General features: G+C 32.2%; 1 protein-coding gene across 3 annotated transcripts in view; it reads right to left on the minus strand.

The window, feature by feature from the left end:
- Window positions 1–1891: 1891 nt before the first annotated feature.
- LOC132706109 (protein O-mannosyl-transferase TMTC1-like) overlaps window positions 1892–23959 on the minus strand; it is a 464920-nt gene continuing 442852 nt past the window's right edge. For all 3 annotated transcript variants that reach the window (XM_060677221.1, XM_060677222.1, XM_060677223.1), the window contains 6 exons: window positions 12646–12759; window positions 12452–12595; window positions 12003–12208; window positions 10234–10369; window positions 10059–10179; window positions 1892–8184 (listed from right to left, as the gene is read on the minus strand). In XM_060677221.1, the coding sequence (XP_060533204.1) occupies window positions 7981–8184; window positions 10059–10179; window positions 10234–10369; window positions 12003–12208; window positions 12452–12595; window positions 12646–12759 (925 nt within the window). In that variant the 3' untranslated portion in view covers window positions 1892–7980. The remainder of the gene's footprint in view (window positions 8185–10058; window positions 10180–10233; window positions 10370–12002; window positions 12209–12451; window positions 12596–12645; window positions 12760–23959) is intronic.

Raw genomic sequence — 23959 nt, forward strand, 5'->3', positions numbered from 1 at the left:
TAAGATTTTCAGAAACAAACAAATACGTCACAGTTTTCCCAAATAAATGCGTACCTCAATAGAAGGCCATGAATAACAATAATAAACAATTGAAAGTTACATATTGCTAAAGAAGAATTAGACACCTGGTGAAGTTAATAATAACAATATGTTTGCAACAACAGTTTCGTAGCATGTAAGAACACACAAAAAGCTGGCTTATTAAAAAAATTAAAAAAACGAAATTTTAAAATTTAATATTGGTATGGTGATAACCGGATATCTGTTAACGTTATAAAGTTATGGGGTGTTTTTGAAAAATGTGCATTTAAAAAACGTTTTCAAAACTACTTTTTTCTTAGAAATTTTTGGTTTAAGTATGTATTTTTTAAGTAACACATTTATGGGTGTAAACAAAAAAAACTTTAAAATTACATTTTAAAATGTTTAGAATTAGAAACCAATGGTTCCCATTCCAATTTTTTTTGTAAATATTTTATTACTTACACCCTTCGCATGTTTTTACTATTTTTTAAACGGCGTTGTGTCGTATTTGTTGTCTAACCCCACTAAACTTATTTTTGATCCATAATTAGCAAAATTATTTTGGGATAGTTCAAAGTTCAAGTTCAATTATGCGTTTCACAAAAAAATGTTGGGCTCGACTGCTAGGATCATTCGCCCATTGCCGACTTCCGTCGAGGATCTTCGCTTTTGGTCATGGACCAACACGTACAAAGAAGACATATAACCAATATTTGCTCAACTAGCAAAAAACAATTTTGACCGATACCAAAAAAACCGACACCCCCCGCTTCCACCGCGGACCATCCGGGCCCATCCGGCCTCCATACCGGCGTGAACGGTTAAAACAACGGGGCCGGCGGAACTTTTACACTTAAAACAAACACCAAACACTGCCGAAACAGAGTCACACAAATTGAAGACCGATACCAAAGGTTTTTCGAACGAATTCAGCGGATTCTGCTAGGAGCGGACGGAGGTTAGACCGCTGCGTGCAATGCTCCACCACAGAATCCTTTGGGATAGTTCAAATTCAATTCAATTATGTGTTTCACAAAAAAATGTTGGGCTCGACTGCTAGGATCATTCGCCCATTGCCGACTTCCGTCGAGGATTTTCGCTTCTGGTCAATGACCACCACGTACAAAGAAGAAAAATAACCAATAATTTGCTCAGCTAGCAAAAAACGATTCTGACCGATACCAAAAAAATCGGCTTCCCCCCGCTTCCACCGCGGACCATCCGGGCCCATCCGGCCTCCATACTGGCGTGAACGGGGAAAAACGACGGGGCCGACGACGATTATCACTTTAAGACGTACACTGAACACTCAAAACACTAAATCCACACCGTGGAAACCGATATCAAGCTTTTTGGGACGAATACATGGGATTCTGTCGGGAGCGAACAGAGGTTAAACCGCCGCGTGCAATGCTCCACCACAGAATCCTTTTGGGATAGTATAAACATCTTTTCCTTTTTCTTCTTCGTGCTAGGTTAGGTGTAAAATCTACGTCTCCTAGATAACATTTAACTTTCGTGTGATTTTGATGATCAGCTATTTTGTCATCTTTGTTCTGATGGTCTTGTGATCTTTTCTCTTCAAGTTTTCCATCTTTTGTGGTCTTTCAGACAATTTTACTTTTTTTTTTATTTTCGAGATATCGATTGTAATTTATTTGTATTCTCTTTTTGTGAAATCCAATATAATTTTTTCAGTACTTGTTCTTGTAATTATTTGATCTTATTGTTGTAAATTCTGCAATAAAAAAAAGACTCCTAGTAACGGGCATTTTTGGCTTTTTTTCTCGCCCATGTACGCACATGGGAGGACGGGGCTATAAGAAATCAAACATCCATTTTAAATTATTTTTATATTGGTAATATTTTGAAAATTTGCTTACACATATAAAAGAAAAAATCGCTTTGAGATCATGTTCAAAAATTATCTTGAAATATGAAATTCTGCTTATCTATACACTCGCGTGATTTTGTGTTCCAAACTGCTCGACTACAACTTAACCTTATAGAAAACTTTACACACGGTCTAAATGTTATCAAAAATACTTTCAAACTTTTATTTAGTAAATACACTTGTTTTATTATTAGTAAATAAAAAGCCTTAACGTTGTATATCAAAATGTATTTTCAAACAATGTATGCTTATTTATATACATGGTGGCCTATCGTAAGCGCATAGGAAAGCATACCAATATCAAACTTAAGTGTTGATATTATTGAATCGGATTATCTCATATTTTATCTATACAGGTTGTCCCGATATTAATATGAAAATCCTTTTAAATAATACAGTGAAAACTCCCTATAGCGAAACCCTGTCGATCGTAAAACTCTGTATTCCGAACAAAATTTGTTGTACTATTAGGTCTCCCAACAAAGCTATGTATTAATCCACTCTGTATAACGAATTTCTCACTCTCTATAAAGTGACTGTATCCACGATTTGGAAGTGCAAAAAAAATCATTCAGGCTGAAGCGGCAGGTAGTTCTAGTAAAAAACTAAGAAAGTCAAAATTTGAAGGTGTGGATCGGTCAATGTTGTAGTGGTTCCAACAGCAATGCTTACGAAGCTGGTATTTTTTACAAAATGACGCCAGATAAAACTCTTAAATTTCGAAGCGAAAAGTGTGTGGGTTGAAAACTGTCTAAAGAACGTATAACAGTGTTAGTAGCTGCCAATATGAGTTTCAGGGAAAAAAGAATTCTAGTCGTAATTGGAAAATTAACTAACCCACGATGTTTTAAGCACATTAAGTATTTTCTGGCCACTTAAATGCAGAATTAAATGGGAGGAAAATATTATTCTTTTGGATAACTGCCCTGCGCATCCCCATATTCCAAATCTACGGAATATTGAATTGGCATTTCTTCTAGCCAAAACAATAAGTGTATTACAGCCGATCGAAAAAGTCTTAAGAGCCAATACAGGAAAAACATTTTAATGGAGATGATTAATATGCTAGATGCAGTCGACTTTATTAGTAAAGCTTGGAAAGAGGTGACAGCAGAAACAATTACCGAGACAGAATGAGAACAGGACTTGGAATATGATCAGCCACTAAGCGAGTGGATAAAACAGTTTCAAACAACAATTAGGTTTATAAGTGAGGAGTTGCAAGAGTTTATGGTGATAGATCAGGAATTGCGTACAATAGCAGACTTGACAGAGGAAGCCATATTACAACAAGCAAGAAAAGGTGAGAGGAGCACCAAGAGGAACAAGAAGATCAAGAAGTTAATCATTCAACAATATTCAGTTAAGCTGCTAGAGAAATTTTTAATGTATCATGGGGAAGATGCCCCCCTCGAAGAAATGGTGAAAATACAAGCCAAAGTATGAGATGCGTATTGGCATACTAAAAAAAATTAAACAAAAGAGACCGATTATTTGAAACATTAAATGTAGTTGTTAAATATTTATATAAAATGTTCTTAAGTAGATATTAAAATATGTATATAAAATAATTAAATATTGCAGACGGTATATGCGTATTGTTATTTTTAAGTGCCGATAACTCTTTTAACGAAAAAAAAGCAGTCCCTTCAATTTCGCTGTATCGAGTTTCGACTGTATAATGGATTTTAAGAAAATGCTCGCTGCTGCCCGTCATAATTTTTTATTGCGCATTTTATTGCAGTAAACAAAAATATATAGGGCGGTTCAAAATTTAATCCCCTTGCCAAATTCCCTTTTTAAATAGGACGCCATTTTTCAAAATTTCTCTTCGATAAAATAATATCAAAATTCAAAATTTAAATCAGCCTGACTGGCAGATTTGGTTTCAACAGGATGGTGCTCCGCCCCATTTTGCTCGACCATGGTGTAAGTATGGTATTGAAGTTATAATTTATAATTATAATATGTAGGGTGTTTTCTAATTTAATGTCAATGCATTTTATTTTTGAAATCTTTATCTCCCTGTATCTCAAAAGGTAAGAAGTTTGGGATGTATGTTCATATGAAGTTTTGTTTTTAAAAGGGTAATGGAATTAGTTTGTCAAGGTGGCATTTTCCAATTCGAAATATAGAAACCACTTTAGCTAAACTAAACGGGTCCAAGTATTTCTCAAAGTTTCACATTTGACCATCAGAACTCCGGTTTGGCGATCTTAAATTTAAGGGTCTTTAATTTGCCATATCTTGTGCTCTAGAATATTTTTAGTCACTCACTCATACAAGTTTTATTTTATATTTTAATATAAAAATCACCCACATATAAAAGTTATATATTTTTTACAGTATTAAGCTCAATAAAATCCCCTTAAAATTCTGCACATTTCTTGTATAATATATCCTATACTCAAATCCAATGATTTTAAAGATATATGCGCTTTTAACATAAAAACAGCCTTGAAAATTAAAAATTTATGCTCATTAGCTCGGTGGTAAAGTCGACGTTCAAAAATGGAGGGATCCCGGTTTCGGTCCTCGGTAGCTAAAAAAAAAGAAAGGTGTGTTTTTTGAGATTATGTTTGTCCGAACTTCGTACAACGGACCCCACAAGGAAAGGAGCACCCGAAGCGTGCACACCCTAGAAGCATCGTGGCCCCACTTTCGGGGCGGAGCACCTCCTAGAAGGTTTGGGGCCCCACGGGAGTTTTCGAGGTTTTTTGTCCAAACCCTCTTTGGTTATCTTCTTGGCAAAAAATAAAGACGATTAATTTTGGAAACGTTTGTTAACGTGTGTGTGGTGTTGTTTTTTAAAAAAACAGGATAAAAGTTCCTCATTTCTTCGACTTTACTTTAAACGGTAACGGTTATGTAAATTTTCTTCAGAACGAATTAGAAAACTTTTTTTTTCATAGATTCCATGAAAAGTTTTTTGTTTTGAGGGTTAATTACACGTAGTTCTCTGGCCCTGTTATTTGGTTTAATAAAAACTTCTAGAAAATTTTATTTTTGAATGTTGCTTTTATTTTAAAAGCGCATGTATCTCAAAAGCTATTTAATTTGTGTATAAGATATATTATACAAGAAATGTGCAGCGTATACAGGGCGTTCCAATAAAAAATGTATAACTTTTATCTGCGGGTGAGTCTTGTATATATAAAAAACTATCTTGCAAATATTTTTTTTAACAACTTTTGTATTTGACGTGATGAAGTGAAGTAATTCACTTTGTCATCCAGAAAATTGTATACCAAACGAATCGTTATTTGAAAATGGTAAAAAATCCTAAAGTTATGCATTCCGTTACGTTTTAGACGGGTCACCCTGTATATAAGTCGGTGCTCAGCGTTAAAGTTGCGTCTCACCGTATATAGGCTCGTTTCCATTGGCGAATATTACTTGCTAACTTAAAATGCAGGCCAAAAACTCATCTCGTCTTACACGTTAGCAATTTCTAAGTTACTTAAAGGTGCGTGTAGTAGTCGCCAATCTAAAAGGAACCATCACATTTTAGCCTTAATTCGGGCGACGTTTCGTTTGCGCACTTGTATAAACTAATGTTGGCCTCCGAATAACAAACACACCGTAACATTTGAATACTATATATATATATATATATATATATATATATATCCACATTATATACAGTATAAGTTTTGAGCACGTATGTACAAGCCTATTTGAAAATTAATACTGATTAATAGAGTAAATTATGTCAGCTCGCTTACTTCTCGCTACGTATAGTTCATTGGTTCCAAACAATTATCATCACCCTGTATAACAAGTTTGTCGTCCTCGTTTTCTGGCTTGGTTAAAATTAAATTATCTCAGAACCTTTAAAAAATATCAAAAAGACTTAGAGAGCAAAAGTTGTTTGAACTCACTTATACTTGTGGTACGTTGTTATTACAGAATGTTTGTATTTTCGTAAGTAACAACTCAGCAATTATAAACAAAAGGTATATTAAATAAGTACAGCCCAAAAATTAATATTAAAAATGTAATAGAAAAAAGAAAATATTTTTTTGATTTCTTTATATAATTTTATCCATTTAAAAATGGCGAATTTGTGTAACATTGCCTATTATGTCGTTGTTTTGGTTCGTTTTCCAGTTTTATATATTTTATTGTTATTTTCATACAAACTGAAATGATCTGAAGTCCACAAAATCCTATTCTATGAAAATAATATTAAATAATGGACAATATAATAATGACAGTAATAAAACAAATTAAAAGAAAAGTTTATTTTTTTAATGTTTCTTTTCTTAACAATGTTTCATGTAGGTTTTTGTCCATCCGGATATTTTTTTGATAAAAATTATTGTATTCTTTGAATGACTTTCAATGAATTTTTCAGTGAATTTTGTAATGTTAGATTCTTTATTTCGTTATCAACTCCAATCCCCATTCTAAAATATTTAAGTCACCTTCAGGAAAGACCCCGAAAGCACTATAAAAAAATGGCAAGATATACAGGGTGCTCTATTGAAAATAACAAATTTGCAATTTTTCTAAGAAAATAAGAACATACGGTGTATGCGTAACAACGTAATAATATATTTATACAAGTAAATCAGATCAAATTTTTTTCTTTAGGTTTTACTGATATTTTTCCAGGTTGTGAGATAAATTGTCGTCCCATAATAAATGGACCGCTCGGTAGAAACTTTACTAAAAATAATTTTTTCGATAGATAAAAAAGGGCTAGTTTACCGAAATTTACAGGCAACTATTGTCAATAAAACATTTAATAATATAATCATTAATTTTGGTTAGTGGTGGGTAGTGAACCCTATTTGAGAAATATACAGGGTTATGCATACTACATGACAAGGAATATTCTACAGTTCTTTAGAGAAGGACTTTTTGCATATACATAAATACAAAATGCCCCAAAAGTGCCAAAAACCTTGTTTTAAATAATGTTTCAAATATTCGAGACGTGTTGGGATATTCAAGAGAATGTGTAGCAGCGTGTCAAATTTTTTATCTCCATTGCAACAAAGCCACCCTATACTAAAAATATCTTTTCGGTGGCCCTGATTTATCTTTTAATTCCTTATGATGCTGTGGCATTACTATTTTAGCGAATTGTTAAAGTTTAGTTCGTTAGAGTGGGAAGTTTTGCGGTAGAAGACACTTAGAAAACATTAGCAAAATTATATCGAGAAGTACTAGAAAAAGGAATGAAAATGAAGCTAAAAAATGACTGAGTAAATAAATGATAATAAATCAATGCCAGTCAACGACGCAAAAATCGTTTTTGAATATCCTGTAAAATCGCGCAAGTAGTAGAAATACCCAGCTTTACGTGCCTCCGATGAAATATCGAAAAATGTACAGGTGTTTCAAAAACGGTCACACGTGAGTTGAGAATTAAAAGTACACATTCGAAATATTATATTAAATTACTTTTCTGCATTCGCCATCTTGATCAGCTACTTTGAACGACTTATTATTTCTTATAATAAAGAAGATAGCACTTTGTACTTGGTACAAACCGGCATATGACATAATGTATTTGATCATACGAAGTCTCTAAATTCAAATATGTAACTCGCATTTTGTCTGGTGGCACCGGGTTAGGAAAATGGGGCACATGTGATTCGTCTTCAGTCTGGAGTCAAAACCGTTTTTTCTATTGTGTTTTTTCTATGTTTCTATTGTATTGAGTTTTTGCTCCAGAATAGCAGAATCGGAGATAGTGTTTTGCCCAGGTTGTTCGGTGTTTTAAGGCATTTTCAAAAGATTGAAGATAAACCACGAAGCGGAAGAAGGCCTTCAACCTCAATCATCTCAATCAATGAATAGGGGATGAGAAGATTTTTGGATTCGATTTTCTACCTCAAGGCTAAACGGCTCATCAACATTTTTACTTGGCTTCATCAAATTTACAGATCTCGTAGAGTCCAAAAGCCCTACATTACAATAAAGAAAAAAAACCTTTTTATATGTTACGACTTCTGGGGCAACTTATCACATGTCATAATTCTTTGCCATTATAGCGTGAACAACCATGCTTTCTCTAAATAAAACAAAACACTCTAACAGAAAAGGTATACCTAACAATAGGTTAGCAACGCGAATTTCGAAAACTCCAATGTTTCCGTATTGTGATCGGAGGTTGTCGAGTGTTTCCGATCTTTTCTCGCGTCTTTTCCTTTGTAGCTCTTGTCGCCGTGAGCGGTCTTATTTTTTAAAGCGCTCCACTTGTTCGGTTTGTCGGTTTTCTCTCGTCGCTGCTGCTCGAAATCGGAGGAGTTTTTCTAAAATTAAACTTGCAAGTAACATTGACGCACTATCCAATCCAATTTGAGAAATGAATAGACCTATTACAAAAAGGTTTATACAAAAAATTCTCGTAACTTCGTGTATACAGGGTGTTTAGTTTTTCGGTGCAGGAACAAACTTTCTTCCTTTAAATAGAACACTATACACAGGGTACCCTAAACCTGCAAATATGAAGAATCGGGCTAAAGGAGACTAGCATAAATATTTGAGACATTGCAACTTCGTTTTTTGGAGTTGAAAATTATTTTTTAGAAAATTTGGCTTGGCATTTTGTATCATTCGTATATCATATGATACAGCCGTAAAAAAATCAGATGCTGCAATGTTCTTCTCAAAGGATCGAGTTTGGGAAACTCTGTATTAACAAATAATCACTCGCTGAGTGGGTTTCAGGACAAGTTCATTGATATATGAGAGTGGGATGTGTTTTTCGTTACTTTTTGACACAAACGAAAACTGTAATAGCGAGAAAATTTTTAATACCATTCAAAAAAGCAAATTTTCAAGTGATGAACATGTTGTGTGATGGCCGATGTTTCCGAAACCTCTACTATTAGATATCGTTGAAAATATCTTTTATTTGCCCAATTGGAAGTAATATAATAGTGATTTTCATTACCATATACAGGGTGTGCTATTTTAAATGAGAAAGTTTGGCCTTAACGGGAAAAAACTAATGGCCTGTATATATGCAAACCATATGTTTAAGAAGGTTTTGTATTATTAACTTTTTTTTGTAGACTCCACCGTTTCTACATAGTAGGACCAGAGATCTATTGAATTCATCATTTTCTTTTGCTGATAGAAGACAAATGAAACCAGGGACGGGCTCGTTACTGATAGAATGAGCGGCTAGGTATCTACCCGTATTTACATATACACTTAAAAGTGGATTTTTTTTTTGGTTTTGCTTCAATGGCGTGTTACTCTTTCCTCAAAATTAATATTAATTACTAATTTATAGTTTAAATTGGTTTTCAAATAATTATAGTTAGTTATTATAAAACAACGGGAAGGCGTTTTAGACTGTTTGTTTAATTGAAGAGAACAATTAATTAATTTAAAAAACATTTCTTTTACCATTATACCGAAGAAAACCGGCACATCATAATGTGAAACTGCTAAACTCATATAACCATTGCTATTTTGTGATAATGATGATAACAGTAACAGTGCGTTCATTTTCAACACAAAATACAAGAAAAAAAATACCTAGTTTCAATTTCACTGGACGGGTAAGAAAATTTTTAACTAAATATACTTTGTTATAAAAAAAATACGCCCTAATTTTTGCACGAAGTACAAGGATTTAAACGAGTTGAGATATAATCGAAAGCCATCTGCAATGATGCGTTAGATAATTAACAAAATGGCAGAAGTTGGAGGTGTAAAGCGAAGACATTGGTCCCAAAACATTACCCTTACTCCTACCATGTAGGCAATTTTCAACAAAGGATTTTGTACGCAAAATATTATGTTTAAGAGCCAACCCGAACACACGCGAACATTAACGACAATTAAAATTTTGCGTGGCTTAGAATCGTCACTACTAGCTACTTGCCACAATGATGCAGAACTAAACTAAAAAACGTATAAGGAATTATAGCATTTCGCAAAGAATAATCCTTCAAATGTTCTATCATAACTTCCTCTAGTATCCTAGAAAGAACAAACAGGACACCTATAGGCCTTAAGTGAGAAAGCTCACTAGGGTCACTGGGTGTATGGGTTAAGTTTTAACGTGCATTAACAAAAGCAAATTCATAACAATAAAGTTATCGGTAATTGAGAGTAATGAGTTCGATAGATCGGTGGTTATACTATACGAATTTAGATCGTGAGCGCTTACGTTGTGCAACGTCGTAGAGTAGATTTTTATTTTGAAACTTAGCTCGCTTTTTAAACGCCACTCTTGCAGATAAAAGTCAGGTCTCAGGCTGTTGCCCTTTTTCCTCAGCAGAAGGTGCCAGCTGCGGCAGAAAGAATCAAATTTACTCCGAAGAAATATATAAAAAAAATCTTACCGCGTGAGTAACTGGAAATGTCTGGCTTTTTGACCGAATTTCCTGAGTATCCTGAGCACGCCGATCAACGAGTCCCTCTGAGTGGCGGACATCCTCAGCGAGAGCCAGTAAAATTTAAGCGCCTCTTTGCAATTTCCTGGGAAAAAAGGAACAATTTAGGGGACACTTTTTCAAAAAAAAAAATTAAATTAAACTAAAATTAATGTTATGTATACAGGATGTCCCATGAAGGTGTAAGGAGGCAAATGTTTCTATTACTCTTTTCTACTACTAAAATACCCAATTATACACCGATCTAGCGTGCGGAAAGTGTTATTTTACCATGTCACTTTCGTTTTTCAAACTAACTAACTAACTAAGGGTCGTAGAAAAAGTGTAGTACGCAACACTTTGCAACATAGTAATGATTTTTGTCAGTAATGTTGTCGAAACTACGATTTAAGTGTTTAATTAGTCAGCGTCATATGGAATGTCTTAAATAATTGAGAAAAACGGTAATAATCAATCGATATTTTTGGTATTGGAAAAGCTTTTAGGTTTAGATACGTATTATTATTAATAAAAAAATGGAAGAATTTCAAAACGAGTTCAAAACAAAATTTTAAAATATGGTCAACATTTTTTCCTCGTCACGATGTTTTGTCATTTTATTATGTCATCTATGATCGAAAAAATTCTTGAACCAAAAGACGCGCGAGATCTTGCCCAAAATACCTTCATTCTTATAATTTTTGAAAAATGTACAGGGTGCGTTGGCAATTTACAAAAACCGAAAATTTTGTTCCCCTTATACAAAACCATACAGGACAGCTAAAACTTTTGCATTTAAGATTTTCATATGTTGTACAGGTTGTTCGGGATATTCAAAAATGTAATAGGTGTCTCAAATTTGTAGCTATCGACTTCAAATTTAGCAAAGAAGTAAAAATAAGTATTAAAAAAAAGTATTTAAAAAAATGACTTTTTTTTGTTATCTTAACTTCCAGAAAAAAATTGTTTCCTGGAAAACTATTAACTTGATGACCTGAAAATTGTTTTTTCCCAAAAAAAAGTTATAAGTCGTAAATCCAAATTCCTAAAAAATATGGCTAATTGGTTTAGATGGTATTGTAGACCGCATTAATATCTACAATTTTTGTATTTACTCCGTTCAAGATGGACGCAATGACGTCATTTACTATTACGCGGTACTGCATAGTTTCGGAAACCAAGTATTTTATAGAAAACCATTTATTTTATTGGAGAAATTCGTATATCGGAAAACGTGAGAGATACAGAACTGTAACCCCTATTTCGAACATTGTTTTAATTTTATGGGAAAAATACTAAAAGATTTTAAAAAGTTTTATGGGTAAATTGTTGGCGACAAGTAAACAACTGTTAAAAATGGCATAATTTTTTTCAGTTTTAGTTGGAGTTTCAGTTACAGGATGCGTGAGATATTTGAAAAAACATTTTTAATTTTTTTTTTAATATTTACGCAAAGGAAAGGAAAATTTGTCTCAATATTAAAACAGTGTTCGTTCTAAATATCGTTAATATAACGAGTTTTAAAATTCTAGATGGGAATTACGAAACATCAAAAATAATCCCTGCGTTTTCTTTTTGCCAATTTACTCAAAGATTTCTTTTTTCTTTAATTTATTTATATATTTTATGTATATTTATGTATATGTATGTGTATTTGTGTATATTTTTGACACTTTCTTCGTTATTCAACGTATTCAAGTTCTCTTGGAAATAGCGCAAATTGAATAGTTACGACTCACCCTTGTGCGACAACCATTGCGCGAATTTCGCAGGGTAGTACGGATTGGTCGGGTTGAGAGTGATCACTTTCTTCAATAAAGTCGATACGGTCCTGTCGTGCGGACCCCGCAACCGAGCCAGTTCTAAATAGGCCGGCGCGAAATTCGGTTCCAAATCGATGCACCTTTTCAACATCTTTTCCGATTCCAGTGATTTGTTATTTTTTCTGAAATTGAACACATACACCCACACTTCGAACGAGAGCATTGAAGACGCCAAGTGAGATCTTGGCGAAACGTCTGCAGGATTCCAGTCGGAGGTATATATATATATATATATATATATATATATATATATATATATATATATATATATATATATATATATATATATATATATATCTGCCATTAGGTTTGTAAATAAATGACTAAAGAAATAAATCAATAAATAGATCAGCATCGTCATGTACCTGTACAATTGTCCCAAGTTGTAATGCGCGTTTACGTGATTAGAGGAATATTTGATAGCTGCCAGAAAGTGTTTCTCGGCCTCATTTCGATTTCTCAAAATCGTGCCTAGGTTGTTGTGTGCGCTCGCATACGTCGGCCACAACCTAAAAGTTTGGCAGGTCAACAATACGGCTACAGTTCAGGGCATACTCACTTGAGGGACATGTAGTAGTGTGACTTCGCCAGTTCGTGTCTGGAGGAGTCCCTCAAAAAATTGGCGTAGTTGTAGTGCATTTTGGCGTTGTGAGGTATCGTTTGCAGGCCGGCCCTGGAAATAATAATGATTGGTTTTTGTGTGCACAGTCGAGCTTATAGACTATTTCGAAAGACTGTAGAGCAAGAAAGTGGGAAATTCCTTCGAGTTTTGCTCAAATTTTAAGCAAGAAATCGTAAATCCGATTTTAATAAAAAGACTTTGTAGCCATTTTTGACCTTAATGACAATAATAAAATGGCACGATTGACACCAACGAAAGGACATTCTAATAATTCCTTACTATTTGTGAGTTGAAAAGAAAAAACCTCAATAAGCCGAACTTTACTGTCCCAAAATCGTATTTGCGCAAGTTATGCACAATTTAAGCCAGTTTCAAAATCGAGAAAATTCCGATTAGTTCAGAAGACGGCCGGATTTCTTTTATTTTTTTTCCTTCGCTTTGATTAAGACAGTTCTTTTTAAATGATTTTCGTTATTAGGTTTTAAGTATGATGTTTCGGTTTTGTGTGCCGATCATCAAATTAATTTTTGAAACACAGAATAGCACTTTTTATTTAATATTTCGAAAGAGCTCACCATAAAAAATACGTGTCTAGGTGGCTATGAAACAAAAGCAATGACGTCACTTCACCTTTTGAATTGAAATAAGATTTCTACTTATTTTAATAAAAGCTTTAATTGTCCTTATATACATTTTAACTTTTAAAAAATTTTCTTGCTTAGATATCTATAACATTAAAGAATGTTTTAACTTCTTGGTGGCCCTTTTAACACACTTATATAACGTCTGAAATTATACTGAAAGAGTTGCTACTTTGCTAAAAATTTCGTTCAAAGGCTTTCGACTGTGTCAATCATTGTTTGTTATTACAAAAGTTTTCTACTATCGGTTTGTCAGAGTCAGTCATTGGTTTATTTTGTTTTGACGTGCTACACATACGAGTTGTGTTCAAAAAGGGCTACCTACATTGAGTAAGATTACGTCAAGTGGACCCCCTATTTACCACTTGATCATAAAAATTTAATCTGTATGTATTTTTTATAAGTACTTATGATGGAAAATTGATCCCACAAACGATTTTTTCAACTTTTTATTTTAACAACATTTTTTTTATAATGAAAATTGTAAGCACTTTTAAATAAAAAATGGATTAAAAATCAACAGCAACAGATAAATTTATGACATTTTCAGCATCCATGGTGAAATGTCTATACTTTATTTGTTTATTTTCGTATTATCAACTAACTTTAAAGTTAACAAATGAAAATATAACTGATTTCTTGGTAAAAAAAACATGTTTTTTCAATTCAGTTTAAGATTCCGGAAGAAAATTTCACTGCTCGTCTTTAGTTTAAACAAAATGAATTTATTTATGAAAGCGCCGCGCTGCCGAGCGTCTCGAACTGCATTGAAGGTTTTATCAGAGATAATTTAAAATAATAACACAAAATATTATAAAACAAATTTTATTATTATTTATGTTATTTTATTATAATTATTATTAATAATTTTTTTAACAATGTTATAAAGAATACTATCAAATATTTTTATTATTTTTACCAAACAGCGTAAATTTAGAAAAAATAATCAACTTTAAATCTTAAAAACTGTTATGGTCTATATTTATTTTTTCTAGGTACGGTAAGAAATTATTATTTTTAAATTTACTAGTCAACACTCCATCTTTAGTTAACAAAAGAAAAACCGCTCCGTTACGATTTTCATTTATTTTTCGCGTACCCTAGTAAATAACAAAATAATTTCAGAAATCCTTCATTAATTATTAAAAATAAAAACTAAAGTGCTGTTGAGTTGTGTTTTTTAGTAATATTTTAGTGTTATAATTTTTAATTGTAATAATAATATTTTTTGTGATTTAAAATGGGCCGAGTGAAGTATGAAATTATGTGATTAAAAAATTATTTTTAATTATTATTTAAATATAATTTTGCCAATTTAGTTAATCATAAAAATTATTTTGATGTTGATGCTGATTGGACTTTTTTCGCTACATCTCATGGCAAGGGAGTGTGTGATGGTTTAGCAGGGAGTGTAAAAAGACAAGCTTATCGTGCTAGTGATAAAAAAAAACAACCCCACTTTCCTTTTTTCAGTGGGCCCAAAGTTCTTTTAAAATAAATACCAAACACGATTTGAACGCTTAAGTACAATAAAAAATACTCGCCAATTTCATTATTGCAAACTATTGGAAAGTTTTTCACCAGAATGCAGACTCGTTTCAGAGGATGAAAAAGTATTTATTTAAAAAAAAGAATACGTTTTTTTTTTTTAAATAAAAATAATTGAGGACAAATTTACAATTTAATTATTTAAGCTTCTTTGTTCTATTCGGTATGTTATGATTGTTAATATTGTTAAAAAAAATAAAATTTTATTAATAATAAATATAATAAAATAACTTAAATAAAAATAAAATTTGTTTTATAATAATATTTAGTGTTATTATTTTAAATTATCACTAATAAAACCTGCAATGCAGTTCGAGACGCTCGGCAGCGCAGCGCTTCCACAGCCATTATTCATTTTGTTTAAACTAATGACGAGCAGTGAAATTTTCTTCCGAAATCTTAAACTTAAATGTGTAAAGCATGGGACCGATAAAAAAAACATTATTTTTTTTTTACCAAGAAATCAGTTAAACTTTCACTTGTTAACTTAAAAGTTAGTTATCAATACGAAAATAAACAAATAATTTGAAGTCGTCAATATATTCTTAAAGTATAATGATCATGGATGCTGAAAATTTCATAAATTTATCTCTTACGGTTGATTTTTAATCCATTTTTTAATTAAAAGTGCTTAAAATTTTCATTATAAAAAAATGTTAAAATCAAAATTTTAAAAAATCGTTTGAGGGAATTTTCATAAGTACTTATAAAAAATATATATAGATTAATTTTTTATGATCAAGTGGTAAACGGGGATCCGTTTGACGTGATCTTACTCATTCGATCTTTGATTTTTTGTTTCATTGATAAACATGTTCCTTACATATATATATATATATATATATATATATATATATATATATATATATATATATATATATATATATATATATATATATATATATATATATATATATATATATATATATATATATATATATATATATATATATATATATATATATATATATATATATATATATATATAATATTATATAATATATATAATATATTATATGTATATAATATATTATATATATAATATATATTATATATTATATTATATATACATATTATACTAGTTTGCACGTTTACCTTTTGTGAGACAGAATATAAATGCAAAGAAATTTAACATGAAAATATCGGCCAAAAAAACTAAATCACTAGTAATCCCTAAAGATCCAATTAGATGTAAGCTAGAACTTGATAACCGTAATGAACATCAAATATTTGGGATGGATCCACCCAGAAGGTTAAATTTCAACAATTTTTCTTACTGGTATAATTAAAAAAAAAAAAGGCTTATAACATGTTTTCATTTTAGAAGTACCAAGACTAGGGAGTCAAAGAGTGGAATGTTTTATCTCCGAAGAAGGCTGACAAATATCGAGGAAGCTAGGGTATAAGAAATTAATTTTGCGCTCATGCGAATTACAAAAAAAAAAGATCAATTATTCAAAAACATATTTTATTTGTTATAAAAGCAAATTTGCTATTTGGTTTCTCTCTTCATTTCAACCCTCTTCTGCAATATCTACTCCCAGGTGTGGTAGCACCTCTTCTAAACATATCACATGTCCCGCTGCTCCGAAACGTTGCTAGATGTTGATATTCTCTATTTCGAACATTGTTGGAATTATATAGAGGGTACGTCGTTTGTGGGCAAAAAATTCTAATAGATCCTAGAAATTTCCGGTATTGTGGGTGAATTATTGGCGATAAATAAAAAAAAAAGATGTGATAGTTTGATATGAACAGTATCGTAAAGTGTATCTGGAGAGAGTTTAAGGTTTCATATATAATACAGGGGGCGCGAGATATTTGAAAAAATATAATTTTAAATTGCAATTACCAGTAAAAATTTTAATATTTACCGCAGTTTGCCGTAACTTTGAAGTTCGACGAGATGCGAAGAAAACTTTATACAGGGTGTATTTACAATAAAATTACATCGATTTTCCGAAAGTTCCATAGTGGTCCGCAGGAGCACGATAGAAAAACAATGCGTCAGGACAAGAATAAGCGAAGCGCCGTTTTTTAAAAATAAATTAATTTTGAAAATTGGTTATAACTGAAAGACTATGTCGGATCTCACGTTCTTTTATCACCTATTGTACAGGGTGTTCCCGATATTCCGTGCTAAGTGAGAAATGTGTTAAGCGTCCTAAATTTGCAGATATAAACTTTAAATTTAGCAGAGAAGTAAAAGTCCGTGTCCACATTTAAACGGTAGAAATTGTGCGCAATCAAATTTTACCAAGTATTTTTAAAAAATGTTTGTAAATCTTTTTGGCAATTTTAGCTTCCAGAAAAATATGTTTTCCTCCATATTCCAGCAGACGCGGAAGATCCCGTTCAATAACATTTATTTTGAGCATTTTTTCGATTATAAACAGGGTTTTCAAATTATAGGCAGAAATCTGAAAGACCTAGAAAATTGTTCTTTTACAAAGTAAATTATTAACCTCAAATCAAAAACCGTAAAGTTCAAACGGTGTCATAGGCCGCATCAAGAGCTACAATTTTTGTATTTGCGGTTTTCGTCTGTATATATATATATATATATATATATATATATATATATATATATATATATATATATATATATATATATATATATATATATATATTTATTTATTTATTTATTTATATATATATTTACTATTTTCAAAAACTTCTTGAACCAGGAAACGTGGAATACCCAGGGCTATAACCTCCACTTCGAATATTGTTTGAATCATATACAGGGTGTGTCGTTTAGGGGTAAAAAATCTAAAAGATCATCCACCCTTCCGTTTTTGTGGGTAAATTATTGGCCATAAATGAAAACCTGTTAAAGATGAGATAATTTTATTTGAATAGTGTCGAAAACTGTGTCGAGAGAGAGTTTCAGGATTCGGCAATTACACAGGGTGCGAGATATTTGAAAAAATATCATTCGACAAAGCTATTATTTGTGCAAATTCTAATATTTACCAATATTTGCTGTAACTTTGAAGTTTGACGAGATGTGAAGGACATTACATAAGGAATTACATCGATTTTACGAAAGTTCCATAACGGTCCGCAGCAGCACGATAGAAAAACAATGCGACCCGAAACCACACGAAACCGCGGAGCTCTTTCTTTTTAAAATAAAAAGCTGCTTCGCGCTACGCACTACAAACTTGCCCCACCCAGCAACGATTTTTCGAAAGTAATCCTGTTTGTCCTGTCTTTCTTGAATATCTTTGCTAATCTGAAGTTGTTCACATGTTCTAAATGTTGATTGCACTTTCCCCGTCTATTCCTTGTCCATTTTAAGACATTTTGGACGTCATATCTGTCTCTTATGCTCTAATTGTTTGTCTCGGAGTGTAATTGCCAATATGGTAATAGCTTAACTTTACATAGAAACTTTCATAGGCTACAGTAATCATCATGTTGACTTCTTCAGAGCTTAACTCAAGAACCCTGAAGAAGTCAACAGGATTTATAATAAGATATACCTTCGAAAAAAAAAAAACAAATGTCAAAATCAAAACCACCCAAACAAAAATAACACACCATAACCTCTAAATCTGTCAAAAACGGAAACGGCAAAAGACTTGACACACGTTACCCATCGCAATCGCTACCGCTACCGGAACATCGGGATTGATTTTTAATTCCGATCCTGCGGTCGTCGCGCATAAAACCGAAAACTGCGTTAAAACCGTCACATTTCGGTTCTTCAGTAACACACCCCTCCCGCCGCAGAGCTAAGTGCCATTTAAAATTAATACATCCGATCCGACGCGAGTTTTTATTAAGTGAACTTACATAAACAATTTATGGAGTACTTTTAAGAGCGGCGTACGCGAATTCGCAGTTCGAATTTATCGACGCCGGAGTAATAAAATACGCCGATAGAAACTTTTACGTCCTCCGGGAAATATATTTTTCTCGTATTTATTTGCATTTCCAAGTTTTACGGCCAAGTTTACGTTTTGCGGAAGTATCGTCCGGAGCAACAAGTGACACGTCTCGAGGAAATTAAACGCGACCGTTAAACGCTTTTTTTTTAGTATATTTTATTAATCGAGAATAGAAGGCGAAAAACAAAGGGAATTCGTACCAGCTAACATAGATAATCAAATAACGATAGGAGTTATTCAGCTGATATAAAAAAAGCATACAAATGTGGACGACAACTCTTCAAAGAAACTTCCACAGTTGAACTGAGGTGGCTTTTACTTGATAAAAATCCATTTAACAAAATAAATAAGAACTAAAAGTTCAGATTTTCACGAAATTATGTATTATGACATGACAATTGTTTCGATAACACCGTGTCTTTATCAAATGCAATATTTACAAACTACCGAAAAATGACAATAAAACCTTAATTAATGTGAGAATTTAAGTTCAATAAATTTAATTTTGTACTTTTTGTGTGTGTGTGTGTGTGTGTGTGTGTGTGTGTGTGTGTGTGTGTTTTTCTGTGTTTTGAGTGTGTAGCATAATTAGAATCTAGACTATTGTTTTTAAACGCTCTTTTATGTTCGTTAATGCGTTTCTTGAAGGATCTACCTGTTTGCCCAATACGAATTTTAGGAAAAGATCCATGCGCATTTCAACTTGATACCTGATTTTTGAGATTTTGGACATTTCGTTTTATTGTTATTTAAAAAATTTCCTATTGTCTTGTTAGTGCTGGAAGCTATTTTTAAACCACCTTTTGACAAATGTTTTGAAACTTTTTTACTGGGTTCTCCTATGTATGTAATTGTTTTAAATTGTTCGTGTTCTGTATTAGGTTTAGGATAAATAGAGTTTACTGTTGTCTGGATTTGTTTTTTATTTATAATTTTATCGATAATGGACGGATTGTAGCCGTTGTTCAGTGCAGTTTACTTAATGATATTAAGTTCTTTGTTGTAATTATATATATATATATATATATATATATATATATATATATATATATATATATATATATATATATATATATATATATATATATATATATATATATATATATATATATAAATATCTAACATTGGGTCAATGTGTTTACAGAAAACTTACGCACACAGACTGATGTTTTAATGCATTATCACATCACCATCCGGCTCAAAAATTATCGGATATCAACTCTCTTGTTTACAGAGCTCGACCCCGAGGTATATATTCGAAAAAATGATTGGATACTCTGCCTCTGCCGGTTAAAGAATTTTGCCAATCGGATGAAGGATTATGGACAAATACATATTTTTCTGAAAGCTAAAATTACCAAAAAAAAATTTCAAACATTTTTTAAAAATACTTGGTGAAAATTGATTGCACTAAATTTCTACCATTTAAATGTGGACGCGGGCTTTTACTTCTCTGCTAAATTTGAAGTTGACATCTGCAAATTTAGGACACCTAACACATTTTTCATTTAGTACAGAATACCGGGAATACCCTGTACAATAGGAGAAAACCTTAAATACAAAAGTTTTTTCTATCTATGCGGGCCATATCGCAATATAAAAGAAAGTGAGATCTAAATCATAGTCTTAGAGTTATAACCAATTTTCAATAATAGGAAGACCCATTTTTCAGTTTTCTTGAATTTACGGCGCACTCTGTATATTTCTGAAAAATTGTCAAAAATAAAAGTTCTGGTTTAAGAATTTTTTTGGTCTCGTAAACAGTTTTTAAAAAATTATGTTTTTTGTAGACCCTTGCACACGCGACTTTTTATTTTTTTAGAATACTTATTGACCTCCAGCTCCCCACATTTTCAACAGGTTCCGTCATGCGGCAAAGCTGCATATATGTGTCAAATATGAAGTCGATTGCTTCCAATTTCAGACACTTATAATGTTTCATAGATCCAAAAAACAGTCGAAAATCGCGAAAAGAAGGTGGATACCGGGGTCGGATCAGGGCCGTTTCTTATAAGCTTATGTGCGTGATGGAGGATTTAGAAGGAGGCAAATTTTAATTTTGTAGCTCGAACGGTTCGAAAGTTATTCAGGAAAAACCAAAAGACGAGAACGGAGAACAGAGAACGAATATACAAAAAAACATTTTGTTTTCGACGGTGATCATTTCTGTACCAATGGCGATCCTATAGGACCTACCGTTACCAAGATACAAAATTTTTATATGAGCGCAGATACTTTCGAAAAATTCGATTTCAACGATTTTCGAAAGTAATAAGGCTTGATAGAACGGTGAAATAAAATTTGCCTCAACTTCAATTCGTGTTTGATGTTTAAATTACTCGCGGATTCTTGTAAAAAGGCCAAGCGAACCGCCATTCACAACGTAATTAAGTTAAGACCAGAAATTTTCACAGAAAAGTTGCTCTAGGAGAGTAAATTAATGAAAATGAAGCAGCGGTGATTACTTAGCGGCAATCTACGCGAGAAAGCCTGTCTATATGGAATTAATTAATAGAAATTACGCTCCGCTCGCCTCTTTGCGAAAATACACGTCGCGACTCCATTTTGTGAACGTAGAATATAATACGTTAATTTGATATTACTTTTTTTCCCCTATAATTCCTATTTATTTTAGCCCGAAAGTCCAGTGGCGACTCGTGAGAAACATTTTCAAATCTTTCAAAAAAATTTACCTTAACCAAAAACCTCAATTATTTGTTCATGACAAACTTCAAGCAGTAACAGATCATTCTGAATTTCTTTGGAAGCGCCCTTAAATATCGAAGAATTTTTTAGTTGCTCATTTAGTCCAAGAAATATACCAGGCGTCCCAGAAGTTTCGTTACTATCATGTCCCCAAAAACTTTATACAATTAATAATTTTGGTAAAATATATCTGTTTTCTGTGATGCATTTTCATTAATTTAGCAAATAAACTCCCACAGGCTATTGTAGAACTAGTTACAAATCTTCCTGACGTTTCGCCAATCATCCTGTTTGTTTCTTCAGAGCTTCATTGAAACTGTCTCCAATTCTACTCTGTGTCTGCTTTTATATTGTTTGAGAAGGGCGGTGCAAAAAGTAAGGTAACTTTTAAGTTTAATCAAAAATTATTTATTCATTTACCAAAATGAATGTTGTCCCATTCAAAGTAAACCCCTCCAGATATAATACATTTGTGCCAAAGTTTTTATAATCTTCTTCTGGTATAGCTTTGAGTTCTTCCAGAGGTTTTTTCTTGTTCTTCAGTTCCGCGAACAGGAAAAAGTCACAGGGGGCCATATCCGCTGAATATGGTAACTGAGACATGATTGTGGTTTTGTTTTTGGCCAAAAAGTTAGACACAAGCAACGATGAGTGAACAGATGTATGATCGTGATGCAAAAATTATTTTCCAAACTGTGAACATATGTTAACGACATGTCTACCAAAATAACAAAAAATACATCGAATGTAATAAAAAGTATTATTTTAAGTATTTAAGATAACAATTTAAACATGCTATAGATTTAAAACAAATAGGACATCATTATAAATCGTTAGAAAAGTCCTTTTTTTCTGTTAAACCTATCCTTAGACTAGGAAGTCCTATTTTTTAGCTTCAGCGTGGTATATATTATATATAGGAATAATATTTCTTTGGAATCAAATTTGCCCCAACCTTGAATTAATAATATTTGTCTTACTTTATGGAAAATAAAAAAAAATTATTAAGAATGTTGGGGGGTAATCTGATACCTCTTCTTGATTGCACTATTTTGTGTAAGGCTTAATTTTATACAGTACATTGGGAGACACTGAAAAACTAGTGACTGATAAAAGTCATACGACCACTCTTACAATATAAACGTTCAACTTTGATTACCATATTCTTATAAAAGGACACGTCAGTTTCGCCAATCATTCTGTTGGCTTTTTTTTAGTTTTAGTTTTATCGAATAAAATTTAATGACCCGTTTCGTGATTGTGTTTTGCAACTGCTGATGAGTTTATTTGGCTTAGTTTTAAGGCTCTTTGATGCTCTTTGAGCCCAGTTGATATTTTTCGTTCTATCTCTCCAATGTATTATTTGCCGCATATGCATGGAATGCTGTAAATGGAATTTGTCTTTGATGGATCGAATATGTTCAGAGATTTTTGGACATGTGGTTAATCTGGTTTTGACGTTATATTTCTTAAGATGTTTGATATGTATTCAGTGATGTTTTGAATGTAAGCAAGGACAACAGTGATAAGAGTGGGATTGCTTTCTGACTCATTCCTATTTAAAGGTTGTGGTGAAGCGTATTTTGTTATGGAACAGTTAATATTTTCAATATGGAAATTATTAGAGAGAAGAGCAGGTGTTTTAATTCTGGGTTCAGTGACTCGGGCTGAGATAGTTTTACGGCTCTGTAAACAAGAGAGCTGATATCCGATAATTTTTGAGCCAGATGGTGATTTGATAATGCATTAAAGTATCAGTCTGTGTGCGTAAGTTTTCTGTAAACAGATTGACCCAATGTTAGGTATTTTCTATCGATAAGTATATCTAAGGATGAAAGGTTATTATTAGTTAAAATAAATAAGAACTACAATTTCAGATTATCACGAAATTATATATATTCACATGACAATTGTTTCGACAACACCGTGTCTTTATCAAATGTAATATTAATAATTACATACATAGGAGAACCTAGTGAAGAAATTTCAAAAAACATTTCTCAAAATGCGGTTTAAAAATATCTTTCAGAACTAACAACACAATTGGAAAATTTTTAAAAAACAATAAAACGAAGTGTCCAAAATCTCAAAAATCAGGTGTCTACAGGTTGAAATGCGGATCATGTCCTAAAATTTATATTGGACAACCAGGAAGAGCCTTCAAGAAACGCATTAACGAACATCAAAGACCGTTTAAAAACAATCGTCTAGGTTCTAATTATGCCACACATTTAAACACAGAAAAACATATTCCTGACGACAATTTCGATATTTTACATACAGTCACAAAAAGTAGAAAATTAAATTAATTGGAAGCCAAGGAGATTAACAAAATGAGACATTCAAATGTATTGCTTAACGAACAATTAGATTTAAATACCTCTCCATTATTAAACTTAAATTCTCAACAACATTAATTAAGGTTTTATTGTAATTTCTCGGTATATATCGTAGCAAGTA

Source organism: Cylas formicarius, unplaced genomic scaffold (assembly GCF_029955315.1).
Source record: "Cylas formicarius isolate icCylForm1 unplaced genomic scaffold, icCylForm1.1 PGA_scaffold_8__14_contigs__length_24414737, whole genome shotgun sequence".
NCBI lineage: Eukaryota > Metazoa > Arthropoda > Insecta > Coleoptera > Brentidae > Cylas > Cylas formicarius.